We start from the raw sequence: 15,529 nt of genomic DNA on the forward strand, positions 1-15,529 counted from the left end.
AAACACCTGATGGTCTAATAAAGAACTGAATGGCAAGGCAGAAGAAAGGATAGGCAGGGCTGACAGGCAGAGAGGATATATAGAGGGAGAAATCTGGGGAAGGGAGATCTAAGATCTAGCAGCCAGAGAAGGGGAGGGCATCAGGGGCCAGCCACCCAGCTACACAACCAGCAAGCCATGGAGTAAGAGTAAGATTCACGGAAGTAAGAGAATGGGAATGGGAAAAGCCCAGAGGCAAAAGTTAGATGGGATAATTTAAGATAAGGAAAGCTGGCTAGAAACTAAGCCAACCTAAGGCTAGGCATTCATAATTAAGAATAAGCTTCCATGTGTGTGATTTATTTGGGAGTTAATCCTTATGACCCCTGGAGACTTTGACAAATGGGAAAACTGAGGTACAAGAGCTGAAACACTTCCACCCAAACAGCCAACATGTGGCAGCAACAGCACAGGCCCAAGCAGGCGGCTAAGAGTTGGTGCTCACACACTATCATTGTGCATGGTCTCTCACACTATCATTGTGCACGGCCTCTCATCAGTTCTCCAGGCTCTCAGCTCTCAGTGTCTGGGTTCTTCAAGACTGCTGCTGTTTCCTCTAGGCAGTGACCATTCACTGACCCAACACATGTGTGACTCTGCACGTGCCTGCAGATGTCAGAAACTAACCAGAGCCACACGTCTCAAGAGCCAGTGTCAGTCTTGTATCTAAGTGCCCACTGCTAAGCACATTATTACTCAGGGCCAGCCGCAGGGCCCACAGACTGAGCAGGCAGTGCCCTGCAGACAGACAACCTTCACTCTTCAATCTTAAGACTGAGAAAAAAAACCTGAACTCTAATGCTAAGAAGGCCCAGAGTCACTCAAATAGCCCTAACCAACAAACCAACTCCGGTTACAGCCCAGCAGTCCCCAGGTTGGTCAGGTAACTAGAAATTACATAATGAAGATTTGCTCATTCTACAGTATTGTCCCTGGCCTGAAGGAGCATATATCCATGTATGATATACACAGCTAGCTTTAGCAGCCTATGACCTGGAGGAGGTGCAATGCACCAGAGAGAGAGGAGAGCCCTCACCTGTGGCTCAGCCCCTGGGCCCCTGCTTCTTAGACATAGGCAAACAAAGACAGATGCTCTCAGGACCCAGGAGACAGCCTCAAAGGACCATGCCCATTAAACTGCCTGAGTACCCTGTCAAGAGCAGTAGTATCTTTTCCCAACCCACAGGAACATCAAGATAATTAGATGAACCCAGCAGTCTAGAGGCTCCAGGGAACTGGGTGAGGACATCAAGCCTGTCACAAATCTCTTAAGAAGTAAACCTCGGGCTGGAGCCTTGTTCAGTGCTGTATTGGATGGGAGAGTCGGACAGGCTGGGCCACCTGCAGCCCTACATCTTAGCAGCATGCAGGTGGCCAGCTCCCTGCTGCTGTGCCAGCCAGTCAGGTGCAATGTGTACCTGGGATGGCGGGTGGCTGGAGGCAGAGGAGAGGCTTCATGCTGCCCATTTATGAATGCCATAGCCTTGGGAAGCCCAGTTCTAAATCTCCCTCTGTCTAGAAGCATCCCTAACCTGCCAGCCCAGAGAACTTTCTCCTGCTACTGAAAAGGTGCTTCTGTCTCAGCCTTTTTACATGGGTTTCTTGTCTGGGGATGCAATTAAAGCAGCATTTACTGAGCACTGAGTGGGTGTCAGATACCACAGTGAGTGCTTTCTGGACATGGTTTGACCTCCTCCTCCTCATAACTGTATGACACAGACAAGAGAGAGGATGGATCAGCAGCTTGGCAACAGCACCAGAAGACAGCATACACACTGCCTTCCATCTTTCTTCTCCTCAGGGGACTGCATCCACTCACACAAGACTGCAAGCTGGCTCATGGCAGGAGAGAGCAGCTACACTTTCTTTGTCTCTTGAATGCAGACGCTTCAGAGGACTGTTACAGGGATGACTTAATTAGCCCAAAGTAACACAACAAATAAGAACACGGTTGGCGCTGTGGCCAGATGACCGTATGAAGTGAATTCCTGTACATGCTATGCAGCCAATTAATTACCAAAAATTCACTGCATAGATGGTACAGCATCTAGAAACTTCACCAAACTGAAAACTACATAACTGAGGCTCTGAAGAAACAAGGTGTTAAGGGCTTCCTAATGTCACCCAGGATGTGCAGTAGAACTGACCCAGGTGGCCTTGCTGGGAACAGCCAAGTTAACCACCAGCCAAGAGCATACGGGTCAAACAGGGGCGAGAGGAAGCATGCACGCGGTCCTCACCTTTGGTAGCATAAGCCTCCGCGATCATCCGCAACCTGTAGGGAGGTACAGCCGTCAGTGGCAAGTCATCGAGGCCCACTCGGGCATAGATATTCAGGGCTTCTTTATAATCTCCTTCCACATAATTCAACTTGGCCATGATCAGATTGGACTCTTGTAGGAATTCTGACTAGAAGGAAAAAGACAGAAAAAAATTTCCTACAATATTACAGGAAGTGTCCCTTGGGCCTTGCCACTTGCTACAGGAAAACCCCACGGAGCCTCACAGGAAAACTTTCATATGAATGCTCATAGCACTATTAGTCACAAGAGCCCCAAAGTGCAAGCAACCCAAGTGTCAATCAAAACATGAGATGGTCATAAAGTTACTACTGTCATAAAAAAAATGAATTACTGATACATGCTACAACATGGACAACTCCATAAAACATACCAAGTGAACAAGAAGTCTCAAAAGGCCATATGACATAGTGATCCCCATATGTAAGAAAAGCCCAGAAGGGGCTGGGCGGTGGTGGCGCACGTCTTTAATCCCAGCACTCAGGAGACAGAGGCAGGCAGATCTCTGTGAGTTCAAGGCCAGCCTGGTTTACAGAGCAAGTTCCAGGACAGGCTCCAAAACTACATGGAGAAACCCTGTCTCGAAAACAAAAAAACAAAAAAGAAAAGAAAAGAAAAGCCCAGAAGGGTCAATTTACAGAATCATCGCTATAAGTACATCTGAGGCTGGCATCAGGGAGCAGAGGGTGACTACAAAGGATTATGGGCTTTCTTCTTGAGGTAATGAAAGGAAAGAAAAGGTCTGAGAACCAACAGTGTTGATGGTTGCACAACTTAATGAATACATCAAAAGTGTCTCAACTGTATACTTTGAATGGTAGATGGCCCAGTATGTGAATTATACCTTCATAAAGCTATGAGAAAGCAAAACTAAATCAAACCCCTGCAGCTCTCTGCAGGCCTGGGCTGGACCAAGGAGGAAGAAAGGCTTTCAGGGCAAAGTAGAAAATGTGAACACTGTCTCAAAAGAGGGAGGCGTATGACATCCAGGTGGGTCCTGCTCAAGGTGGTGGAGCCATACCCAAGACAGAACCCAAACCACACAAGGCCAAGATTTCCAAAGGGTACAAAAGCAGGGTAGACCTTTCCCAGGAAGCCAATCATGATTGGGAAGCTGAGGTTACTGATCAGGGTCCTCTTCTTGAGGCTGAGGGCTGTGACAGCTAAGGGGTCACATTCCCACCCCAAACCCCCATTACCTACCAGCCTCATCTTCTGCCTGCCTCCCCTACACCCTACCAGCCAAAGAGAGAGGAAGCACCCAGCTACCTAGATAAGGAAACACCCATTGTCCTCTTCCAGGACTTGTCCTTGAACTTAGCCATCTAAGGCTAAATTTATAGACACCTAGAAACACACAGAGCCTGTAGCATTAGTGGGTTGGATGACAAGACACTTGTGTCCACCAAGAGCAGATCAGAGCAGCTGTGCCAGCCAGGGTGGCTTCCAAGTAGTTCTCAGAAGGGAACAGAGGCAGCAGGCTGCCCTGGAGAAGATGAGAGGGTGAGCAATGAGGGCCACTCGCAGTAAAAAGAGTCAGGAGTGGCCCAAGGGAGACATACCTGTGTAAGAATTCAGAAGTGTATTTGAAGACAAAGACTGAAGCCGACTTGTGAAGGGAAAAAAGGATATGAAGAAACCCCCCACCACAGGACACTCCACCATCAGAAAGGTTCCCTAGGGAACCCTTTGGCACCTTCCCGAAGCCTCTGGAACTTGTGTTTAATGGGGACGGAGGTTCTGTTTGGGAACATGAAAGGGTTGTGGCTGTACCACTTACTGCCATTGCACTACCCACCTACAAGTGGTTACATGAGAAATGATTTTACACAACATGGATTTGTTACAAGAACAAGAAACACAGTTTTAAAAAAGGAAAGTGAAGGGCCATCGGAATCAGTTGAAGGAAATGGCAGTCCAGAGGCCCAGGACAGAGGTCTGGGAGGACCTCGCTGGTCGAGTCCATCCACAGTACTGTACAGTGAGCACACACCCCAGCCAAGGCCAAGGCCACTGAGCTTCCCTGCTGTGGGGAGAAGAGCCCAGCACAGGGCCAGGGCTGGCGTGCTCATCATAAGCAGTCTTCCTGTCCTCTGACTTCTGGCCCCGGGTCTCTCTTCTGACTACATTGCCAGAAGGCTCTACTCTCTTCATGGCTTGAGTCCCCGGAGAGACAATGGACTGATGGTCAAGGAAAGAAGCTTCACGTTAGCCACTGTGAACAGAGAATACGTCCAAGCAAAACCTGTGCAGCTCTAGAACATTCTTTACAGGTTGGGGAGGGTAAAAACCAGCAACTGGAGAAAACTCCGGTAGAAGCAGTAAGACAGCAGTAAAGGATACGTGTCTGGTGCATTATGGTACAGTTTTAAAGAACTCCCACAGTTGAGCCTCAGGACAATCCTGAGAGACAGGAAGTTCAGAGAGGCTAAGGAACTTCCCAAGATCACATGGCTTATACAGCCAGAGTGGAACTAACTCTGAAATTCCAACGTGAAATTCAACATTACTACCACACTGGGCTGCAAGGGATGGAGAGCAGCATGTGAAACAAATAGCTAACTTTCCCAGAAGAAGGTAAGGGGTTAGGAAAAGAAATGCATTAGATGTCTCCTCTTAATACACATTCATAGTGTCATACTCCAAGACACTGGGTCTGATTGGCTGTCATCATCGCCCCAGGGACCCACTGTTCCTCCACCTTCTCCTGATGACCAGCACCCACCATCAAAGTCACCAGGAGCCCCCTGGTTAAGAAAAGATGCCAGGTAGACAAATGTACTCTAACTGTGAGCTGAGGCCCAGCACAGGCCACAAGTTAGCAAGTGAAGACCAGCTTTAAGTGTCCAATTGCAGCAGTGTGTCCTTAACCACGGGGGCATCCTGTGTGCCAATAAAGCCTCAAGCTAGCCTGTAGAGCCATGCTCACACATCAGACATACACAGAGACTGTTCCCTCCAAGAGGCCTCCAGAGCCTAACACATAGAATAGGTGTGCCAACCTTGTCCAAGACCTGTTGCAAACGGGCCGAGGAGTCAGCCAGATGACAGAGGAAGCACAAACTGCTCAGAATGCAGGCTCACAGCTTGAAGCAGCCAGGAACGGGGAGGGTCTAAAGGGATCATCTCAAAAAGCCCACTCCAAACCTACCAAAACTGAGCCAGAAAAGGAAGAGGCCTCTCAAGATCACACAGCAAGTTGACAGGAAGCACAAGGATCCAATCTGGAATTCCAAAAGAATATGGCCTCAGGGTTGGAGAGACTGCTCAGTAGTTAAGAGCATTTGTTGCTCCTGTAAAGGACTTGGGTTCAGTTCCCAGTACCCATTTGGTGGCTCACAACTATCTGGAATTCTGGCTCCAGGTGTTCTGACACTCTCTTCTGGCCTCTGAGGATATCAGGCACACGTATGTAGAACAGATAAACATGTAGGCAAAGCACCCATACACATAAAATAAAAATAAAAAGAATAATTAAAAAGAAGAATATGGCCTCTCTGGGACTGAGGGTAGGAGGTGTGCACAGCAGACAAGTGCAAAGACCAGGAGGTAGCCCAGGAGGATTCTGGGAGAGGAAGAGAAAGGTGAAGGCAACTTATCAGACAAAAGGAAAAAGAAATCATGGCTTCCAAAGTTCCCCCGAAACTGCTGTCCTCAGTGGAAGACATATTCCAGGAAGGACAGAGCATAAGATGAGCAGGCTGGAGAAGGTGCCCTCAGCTAAGCCGGTGTGACAAGATCTAGGATCACCCGGGAGACAAGCCTCAGGCACACCTGGTGGGCTATATTTAGCATCTGGGCATGCCCGTGAGGGATTAGTTGTGGTGGGATCTTATGCTGTATACAAAGGAGGAAGCTGGCTGAGCACAAGCGTCCACCGCTTTCTGCTTTCTGACTGTGGATGTGACCAGTTGCTTCAAGCTCCTGCTGCGTTCTTTGGCTTCTCTCCCATGAGAGACTGAACACGCTCTCCCTTGAGTTCCTGTCGTTGGGGTATTTTATCACACCACCAGGGAAAGAAACTAATACACTGAGAGAACTATCAGAAAGCGGCAGAGGCTGGACTGCAGGGCTGCGGGAGGGGCAGGCCAAGCCAGGAGAGCCAGCCTTTGTGAAAGGCAAAGGGGGTGGCCAGGCTCACCGGCAGTGTGTAAGGAGAGCCCTGTGAAAAGGAACAGACTGAGCAACGAAGACCAGAAACAGAAGATGGAGGGATGGTGCCCAAGTTGGCAAGGACCGGGAAGGAGGTAGGGAAGGGGTTGCCAAGGGTGGGGGAGGTTCCTGCTCCCTCCCACAATGAGGCGACACCTGACCTGTTGGCACCAGCTCCGGCCACCGTGTGATTTAAGTAGGAAGCTATGCACTAATGTTGAATTATAATTAATAATGAAACTTGGTTTCAAGTACCTGGGGAGAAATGATCCCCTCTTTGAGAAGGATGTGTCATTGCAGACTCCGATCAGAGAGCCCTACTAGGCTGGAAGCCCCACAGGCCAGGCGGCCTAGGGTGGATGTACTGACCCTGCAGAATGCCTGCTGAAGAAACTAACCCCAGCAGTCCAGACGTGCTCCAAACCACCCTGCTCACCATACCCTTTCCCAAACCACACACTGGTGAGCCCCAGGAGATGATGGCAGCACCACCCACCACCCCTTCTTGGTCCCAGAGGCCCACGGTACCTTGAGGTTCCCTCGGTCCAGGGCAGCAGTCAGATGCTTGCGCACTTCAGTCAGCTGGGGTCTGGGGCCCCGGGGACTGGCTCCCTGCCGCAGGGGTTTCTCCTTCAAGTGCTGCTCCAGCTTCGACTCCCCCAGGAGAAGTTCAGCCATATCATCTGCAAAGCCAAGCGAGACGATCAATGGAAGCAAGAAACGGTCCATGTGCTGGAAAGCACACCCCAAGGACCTCAGGACCCTTACACCCCAAGGTTCCAGGCTCCTGGCCAGGCTCTTCTGGGACCTTACAACCTAAGATTGGGTCTATGTGAGGGACTGCTCCTTAGCAAGGAGCATGGCAGCAGTGTTGGCTCAAGCACTTGCCTTTCTCTGCCACATATTTACCGACTCCAGAAAGATGGCTACATTTTAACGTGGACATTCAAGTTCAGAAGGAAAGTTCTCCAGTGATGGGAAAACATGACGATCTTATGACATACACACAGAATCCAGGGTGATCTATTTCCAAGAGAAAAGCAGTGAAATTCTTTTCTCTGCCAAAGTCTATGGCCTTGGGTATGGACAGTGAGCCTGGGGAACATCTTCCCAGTCAGATTCTTAGAGCTTTGTGTCAAGGTGACCTGAATGACGTCCCTCCAAAAACCACAACTATATAGCCCTGCCTTTCAGGAATCTTCATAGAAGTTTAGCTCAAAAAAGTATATACATTGGGGCTGCAGAGACAGCTCAGTGGTTAAGAACACTGACTGCTCTTCCAGAGGACCCATGTTCAATTCCCAGCTCCCACATGGCAGCTCACAACCATCTGTAATTCCATTTCCAGGGGACCAAACATCCTCACACAGACATACATGCAGGTAAAACACCAATGCACAGAAAGTTAAAAAAAAAAGTATATACATTGTGTCAAGTAGTTATAATCTCCACATTGTTGGTTAATTTGCATTAAGAAGAAGCCAGGTAGCCTGGTGGTGGTGGTGCACGCCATTAATCCCAGCACTGGGGAGGCAGAGCCAGGTGGATCTCTATGAGTTTGAGGCCAGCCTGGTCTACAGAGCGAGATCCAGGACAGGCACCAAAACTACACAGAGAAACTGTGTCTCAAAAAACTGAAAAAAAGAAGAAGAAGAAGAAGAAGAAGAAGAAGAAGAAGAAGAAGAAGAAGAAGAAGAAGAAGAAGAAGAAGAAGAAGAAGAAGAAGAAGCCGCCGCCGCCAAGTACAGCTCTTTGGAACCCACACATCCAGACTGTTCTGGATGAACCCAGAACAACTCATACAGTAGCCTGACTGTGGTGTGCGTCTCTCTGTGACAGACAGACATAGGTATACTAAAAATACAATCAGTTTGAAAAGGTCTAGAAGGATCCTATTACTGGTGGGGTCTAGGAGACCTCAGCTGGCTCTGGTGGTTACAATGGACTTTAGGTTGAGTTTCGGTCAATATTCAGGTCATAGAATAGAGAACAGCTTTGCCTATACTGCATAAGTTTACAATTCAAGCAGAGATCTGGGTGGCCAGCCCACCACTGGCCCAGTGCACCTCATCTTTGCAGCAGTCCACCCAAACTGCAGGAGCGACAAGCCTTGGCACTGCTCTGTCTGTGCCTAATGATGGGACTAGAGTCCTAGGAGGAGCCGGCTAACCCAGAACACAGCTCAGCTAGGTTCTGGAGCATAAGAATTCCTTAGATGTACGTAAAGAAAGCAAACTTCTAACATAAAGTCAGGTGGTCTAGAGCAGCCTCCAAAGCCAGAAGAGAAGGCAGTTGTGCCTGCAGAGGGCACAGGGAAGCTGGTGCAGATGGCAGCAGCTGAAACACCAGGTGGGTAGGAAAGGACAGGCAGCAGGGAAAGCTGTTTTCAGTTTCCTAGAACCAATGTGCACTTCACAAGGACAGCACATCTCTACGGAAGCTGGCCACATTTCAAGTGGTCAATAGCTGCCCGTGGCTAGTGGAGGTCATAATGGACAAGACTGTGATCACTGTAGAAGCCTATCTCAATAGTCATCTCTATATATGTCTATGACCCCATAAAGATGCCTAAAATAATTATTAACAAGAATATGAGTAACAAAATTGGAGATATATTTACAATTTTATCTTTATAGCTTGAATTATGTACACTGAATAGAATCTTTCATTAGTTTGTTTGTTAACAAAATCCCCCAGTGTAGGCTGTTCTGGAACCTGTGATCCTTCTACTCAGCTTCCAAGTGCTGGGATCAAAGGAGTGCTAGTGTGCAACAGGCCATGAGTGCTAGTGTGCAACAGGCCAGGAATGCTAGTGTGCAACACACCAGGCAGAGCTCAGTGGTTTTCATTTAGTTTTTGTTTTCTTTTTTTGGTTTTACAAGATAGAGTTGTATAGCCTTGGGCTTTCCTGGCCTCTGCTTCTTGAGTGCTGGGATTAAAGGCATGTTCCACCACTGCTCAGCACCCCCAACCCCAGCTTTTCTTAGACAGGGTCTTACTATGTAACCCTAGCTATCCTGGAACTCACTGTATAGACCAAGCTAGTCTTGAACTCAAACTCACAAAAATCTGCCTGCCTCTGCTTTGAGAGTGCTAGGATGCCTAGCCCAGAATCATTTTATATTGTTTACAGGGGGAAATGGAACTTTTCCTTAAAAGCTGTTTCTATGTCAGGATATTTACTAACCACAGTAATGATAAGAGTATTGATCATCAATTCATGCCAACCTTTTCCTGTCTACTTTGTTTGCTTTTGTAGTACTGAGAATCAAATCCTGGGCCTCAGGCATGCTAAGAGTTCTACGGGGGGCGGGGAGGGGGGTTCTGTTAAAATAGACCAAGACATTCTGGGCCCCAGATTTGATCTCAGCATCTGGGGGAGCAGCATCCTAAGGAAGCACTCTGTCCACCTGAGCTGATGACTCCTCCCGTTACTTCCCCACAGCCCCACCCATCTGCCTGCCTTCCTGCTGTAGGACCTGAGGAAGAACTCTCAGACCCAGAGAGAAGATAAGGACCCAGATAAGGCCTCACTATGGGACCTCGGACAGCATCGATCCCCTTTGTAAAACCACAGGGAGAGAGCAGGGCTAGACTGGAGAGCCCAGCAGGAAGGGCACCAGGCTGAGGGGATGGCTCTCTGCACCAGAGCCAAGGACAGGAAGGAGAGAGAACAAAGTGTCTGGAGAAGAGAGAAGGTAGGTAAGCTCAGAACAAGGCTGACACATCGGGGTGGGACAGAACAGGAGACAACTGTGACACATGCTGGGCATGCTCAGGAACCCTGGAGATGCCACCCTTACTATTCCTAGAAGAGTCCAGTAAGATCCTACCAAGGCATTGCTAATTACCTGTGCCCCCATGCCCAGCCCAATGCACCCCAGCTGCCTCAGGAAGCTCTGCACCCTGACCTGGGTGTTGGTTTACCTGTCTGCTCCATCTAGACTGTAAGGGGGAATTCTAAAATGAAGGCTGGCTCTTTCCGAATCCCAAGTGGAGCACTGGAGGCTTTGCCTAGTGTACGGCAAGTGAATTAATTAATCTAGGACAGCTGAGGCTCTGGACCACATCCTCCAGACTCAACCCTCTACTGCCTGAGGCAGTCCCAGACCCCACCTCAGCTCCTCTAATCTTACATATAACTCCTCTAATTAGCACACATGGCTGCTGTGGTGTCTGAAAGAAAATGGCCCCCAAAAGGAGTGGCACTAATAGTAGGTGTGGCTTTGTTGGAGTCCATAAGGCCTTGTTGGAGGAAGTGTGTCACTATGGGGGCAGGCTTTGAGGTCTCCTTTACTCAAACTTCACTTAGTGTGACAGACAGGCCATTTCCTATTGCCTGCAAGATATAGGACTCTCAGTAACTTCTCCAGCACCATGTCTGCCTGCACACCGCCATGTCCCACCATGATGGACGGAACCTCTGAAATTGTAAGCGAGCCCCCTCCGTGCCGCCCCCCGCCCCAATTAAATGTTTTTCTTCATAAGAGTTGCCACAGTCATAGTGTCTCTTTACAGAAATAGAAATGCTAACTAAGACAGCTGCCCAGCTAAAGACTACCCGTCTAGGATCCCCAGTGGTATGTGCTTACAAGTGGCAGTGACTCACCGGACACCCCCGGGCTGGATGAGTGTGCTGTCTCAGAACACTAGGTGGAAGGCACTGAGAACGGCCGAGCAGCGCTGCAGGACTCTTCCAGATGCAGGCACAGAGCGCTCAGTTACTACACAAAGGCAACAGCACCTCCTCTAGTTCCTGCAGAAGTCACTGCTCTTGTGACCTTCGCCACAGTGTCCCCATACCTGTCAAGGAAGAAGAGGCCTCCACTGAGGCACTCTCCAAACACACCTGGCCAACAAACGCCTACGGTCTGACTTTAAGTTTAGCATGATGACCAAAAAACTCCTGAATGTTTTTACTCTCTAGGCTCCCTTTTAATCTGCCAAGCAAATTACGTTTTCTTTGTCCTCTTACAAAAAAGGGCCAGTTTCCTGTCACTCATTCTCCCAGGCAGAGGAACAGAGAATTAAAGACATCAAGAGCTCTTGCCAAAATATCTTTCAGAGAGAAGCCTCAGTCCTAATACTGGAGGGGTCCTGGGTGGTCAGGCCCAGGCTTCATGGACTCTGCCTGTACCTGTCAGGGTCCTGTGGGCCCCCAGTTCACGTCTACCAGCAAGAAAGGAGGCAGACATCACTAAGCCAGCTCTTACTGCCAGAACTATCTGGCTGCATGCTGGGACAACGAGGCAAGAAAGAAGAAAGGCACCCCCAGCCACAGGACAGTCATTTCAGGTGGATTAAAGAATTAAGTACGAAAGGAGAAAAGATCAAACAGACTTGCACTCGCACAGGGTGGAGCTGTGGAGATGGAGTTTGCCCCCCTGGCTTAGTCACAAAAAGGGCAGCACCGAGACCCTGAAAGCCAGCTACCAGACACGGAGCGGCCCTCCATTTTCACCTGTGACTCAGGAACTCAGGCCTGCCCTTAGAACTCTGTCCACAAAAGCCTTAAATCTGATCACCTTCCTGCTCCTTCCTGCATGTGCTTACGAGGCACGAGGGAGAGGATGGGTGCTGTCTCCCAGCTGCACTGGGAGCAGCCAGCCGCAAAGTGGCCAGGCACGTGGTTTCCATGACAGAAAAGCCCAAGCAGCACCAGGTGGAGGCAAGCCTCGGCCTCAGAAAGCCTAGGAGCTGAGTCCAGGCTTACTAGCTGTATGGGCCTGACAAGTCACTTAATCTCTCCGAGCACGAACTTCCTCAGCTGGCAACTGTAAAGCTCACACAAGATATGCAATGCATACAACACGCAGCAGGTGCTAAGCAACACCAGCTACTAGGAATGATCTTTTCTTTCATGAAGGACCCACGATGTCCCAGAACAGTGACATAGGATACTGCAGGGCCTGAAAGCTCTCTAAGACACAGTCCCTGTGCTCCAGGGGTCTGCAGCATTATCAGAGGAAAGGAATACTGGGTACCACTGACTAACAAGCCCAGTCATACCAAGCTCTTACTAAGCACACGGCCATGTGCCAAGCAATTCCTAGAAGCAACATTAAGGTGTGACACTATGCTTGTCACCGTCTCACACAGTGAACCAGGCAGCAGCGAGAAAGTGGCATGGCCAGTGCCACAGCCAGTTCACCCTGGAGCTGGGCTCTGAACGCGGGCAGTCTCTGATAGCCACATCTCTCCAACATGCCGGCACAAACCACGTGGACCTTGGCATCTCCTCGACGTGTTCAGCCTCCATCCTGTGCCACCTGAGCCCTGTGGTTTTGGACTGGACAGGTGGTTTTGGAATCCCCTTCCTGCCCCATTTGCTCGGATCAGAGTGAGGGGGCGTGAGGGGCCTGAGTCAGGCTGGCGTGAAAGAGGATTCCAGGAACCTAAACAGAGCTAAAGCCTGAGGTAAACAGAAACCATCAGCAAGGACCCTGGCAGAAGAGAGGGCAGGCATTAGCCTCTGTGGAGTCAGGGCCGTGGTTCAGTTCTAAACAGAAAACCTGTAAGCCTACATCACCACAGCTCATGTCTAGAGTACCTGGCTCTTTGGTCCCCTGAGGAAGGTAGGGCTGTGGCCTTTGCCTTCCTCACAGCAGCACCCTGGTAAGATAAGCAGCTGGTATGCAGAGATCAGATATGGAAAAAACAAACAACAAAAACCGGGCAGGTTTCTTCTCTGTTTTGGGAGCCCTTGACACTAACACAAAAACCCCAGCCATTCAGTTCATATGTCATTTAGCTCTACTCAAGCCATTCCTGGCATAGTTGTGACCTAAGAGGAAAAAAAACAAACCTCTACTCAAGAAGAGCTAGTTCTTTGGAATCCCCTCTGTCACACAGCAAAGACAGCTGGGTTCTCTGCTTTAGTGTGTCATGTTGATTCCACCCACTTATCTGGCTTTTTGTCAGCACAGGTAACAGAACAGCATTTGCAGTACCTATGACCACCCCCAGACTCCCAAGAGGACTGATAAAACACAATCAAGTAGTGTTGACAGGAATATAAATTGGCATGAGTGTCTCTAGGGCAATTAGCAATTTTTACACAGTAGTTTATATACCTGTACCATCTGACCTGGAATTCCAGGTCTAGGAACTTTTCCCATAGATCTTCGCATCTTTGAGCACAAATGCATAGTAAAGAGACAATTTCCTATACACAGCCCTACCTGAAATAGTAAAGGATAGAAAACAATATATAGGGATCTGTTTGATGAATTATGATGTGTCTGTTCAATGCAACACAAGGTATCCATTAAACAACTTAAACAGAATTATTTAAGCACATCTGTGTGGTCACCTGAATATATGAATGTCCTGTCTCTGACTGACAGGACAGTGTAAGCTGTGATACACACAGACACTTAGAGAAGGGCCAACTCACTTCTTCTTACTTCTGGTTCTCTGTGGTCACCATTAGGACTTGCTTGGGCCTGTATAGATCTGGCCCAGACCAAGCCACTCAAGGTCACATGAAACACAGTGGGGTTGCCTGAACCATGACTTGATGTATGAGAACACATCTAAGATCCAAGAGCAGCATGCACCAGGCTGAGCCCCAGGCCACAGAAGCATGAGTATTGGTGAGCCCGGAATCCCAAGGCTCCAAAGTGGCTACTGCAAAGTGGTGTTTTGAGCTGCTTTGCTACATAGTAATATGTAGCTGAAAGTTTTCCTGTGTCCCACTCAGTCCTGCAGCCGCTCAGATCCAAATAAACACACAGAGGCTTATATTATTTTTAAACTATGGCCATGGGAGGCTTCTTGTTAGCTAGCTCTTATATCTTAAATTAACCCATTTCTATAAATCTATACCTTGCCACGTGGCTTGTGGCTTACCAGTACCTTTACATCTTGCTTCTCTTGATGGCGGCTAGCAGTGTCTCCTCTCTCTGTCTGTCTTCTTCCTCTCTCTCTAGTTAGAATGTACTGCGTAACCTTATTCTGCCTCACCATTGGCCAAACAGCTTTATTTATCAACCAATCAGAGCAGTACATATTCACAGCATACAGAACGACATCATCCATCAGTAATAGGCAGCAGTCTCAAAGACAGGAGGTTAAAAAAGCAAAATACAAAATAGGGTTTATAGAATGTCATATTTTGTGGAAGGAGGAGGAGCGGGAGGAGGAGGAGGAATGAATGAATGGCTCTATGGGTAAAGCACTTGCCATGAAAGCCTAACATCCTGAGTTCAATTCCTGGGATCCATGGAAAGGTAGAAAAAGAAAGCCAACCCCAAAGTTGTCCTTTTACCTTCATATGAATACTATGCCCATTCATGCCCCCCATAAATAAAATGTAAAATATACACATGGGCAGGCTACTTTGAGAAGCCCTCTACAAAGTCCCAAGAGTGACTGTGTTGGTAAAAGGCTGTGAGGAGACAGACAGTATGGGATGGACAGTCATCTTTCACACTACAGAAGGTCCCTCATTTGCAATGACAAAACTTAATGATTTTTCAACTTCATAATGATGTAAAGTAAAAACCAATATCTGGATTGTGGATATCTTTTCCAAGTTTACTAATAATATAGTAGAAAACTCCCTCAAAATGTTTGGGTAGCTCTCAGTCAGCCATGCAACCCCATGGCCCATGAGCACACACACAAACAGGCTGTGTAATATGATTTTTGTCTAACTGTAAGCTAATTAAGTGCTCTCAGGTTAAGCCATGACTCTTGGTTCACTTAAGTGTACTAAACAGCATTTTCAGCTTATGAGGGGTGTGCTGTCTAAGCTTTACTGTTAATGTCACTAGATTTAAAACCACCTAGGAGATACACCTCCGGAAACGTGGATGAGGGTACTTAACAGAGGAGCGAACTAACAGATTTAACAGAGGAAGGAGGACCTACCCTGAACATGGACACCACCATCTAATAGTCTGGGGTCCTAAACTGAATAACAAGGAGGGCAAAAAGAAAGGGTCTGCAGAAGGCCAGCATTCATCTCTCTATACCCTGATCCACGCAGATGTGAGCAAGCTCCCACTGCCACAGCCACATGGTTCCTGCCACCA

At 48.4% G+C, this 15,529-nt stretch overlaps 1 protein-coding gene across 6 annotated transcripts in view; it reads right to left on the bottom strand.

Moving 5' to 3' along the window:
* The window catches only part of Ttc7b (tetratricopeptide repeat domain 7B), a 216,825-nt gene that overhangs the window by 186,440 nt on the left and 14,856 nt on the right, over window positions 1–15,529 (bottom strand). For 5 of the 6 annotated variants that reach the window (XM_052738772.1, XM_052738769.1, XM_052738767.1 and 2 more), the window contains exons 2-3: window positions 7,020–7,174; window positions 2,280–2,448 (exon numbers count right to left, since the gene is read on the bottom strand). In XM_052738772.1, the coding sequence (XP_052594732.1) occupies window positions 2,280–2,448; window positions 7,020–7,174 (324 nt within the window). Of the gene's footprint in view, window positions 1–2,279; window positions 2,449–7,019; window positions 7,175–15,529 lie in introns of those variants that run through there. The other variant, XM_052738771.1, reaches the window with a different exon arrangement.

The sequence above is a fragment of the Peromyscus californicus genome, unplaced genomic scaffold, assembly GCF_007827085.1.
Source record: "Peromyscus californicus insignis strain IS unplaced genomic scaffold, ASM782708v3 Scaffold_15__1_contigs__length_86483966, whole genome shotgun sequence".
Classification (NCBI taxonomy): domain Eukaryota; kingdom Metazoa; phylum Chordata; class Mammalia; order Rodentia; family Cricetidae; genus Peromyscus; species Peromyscus californicus.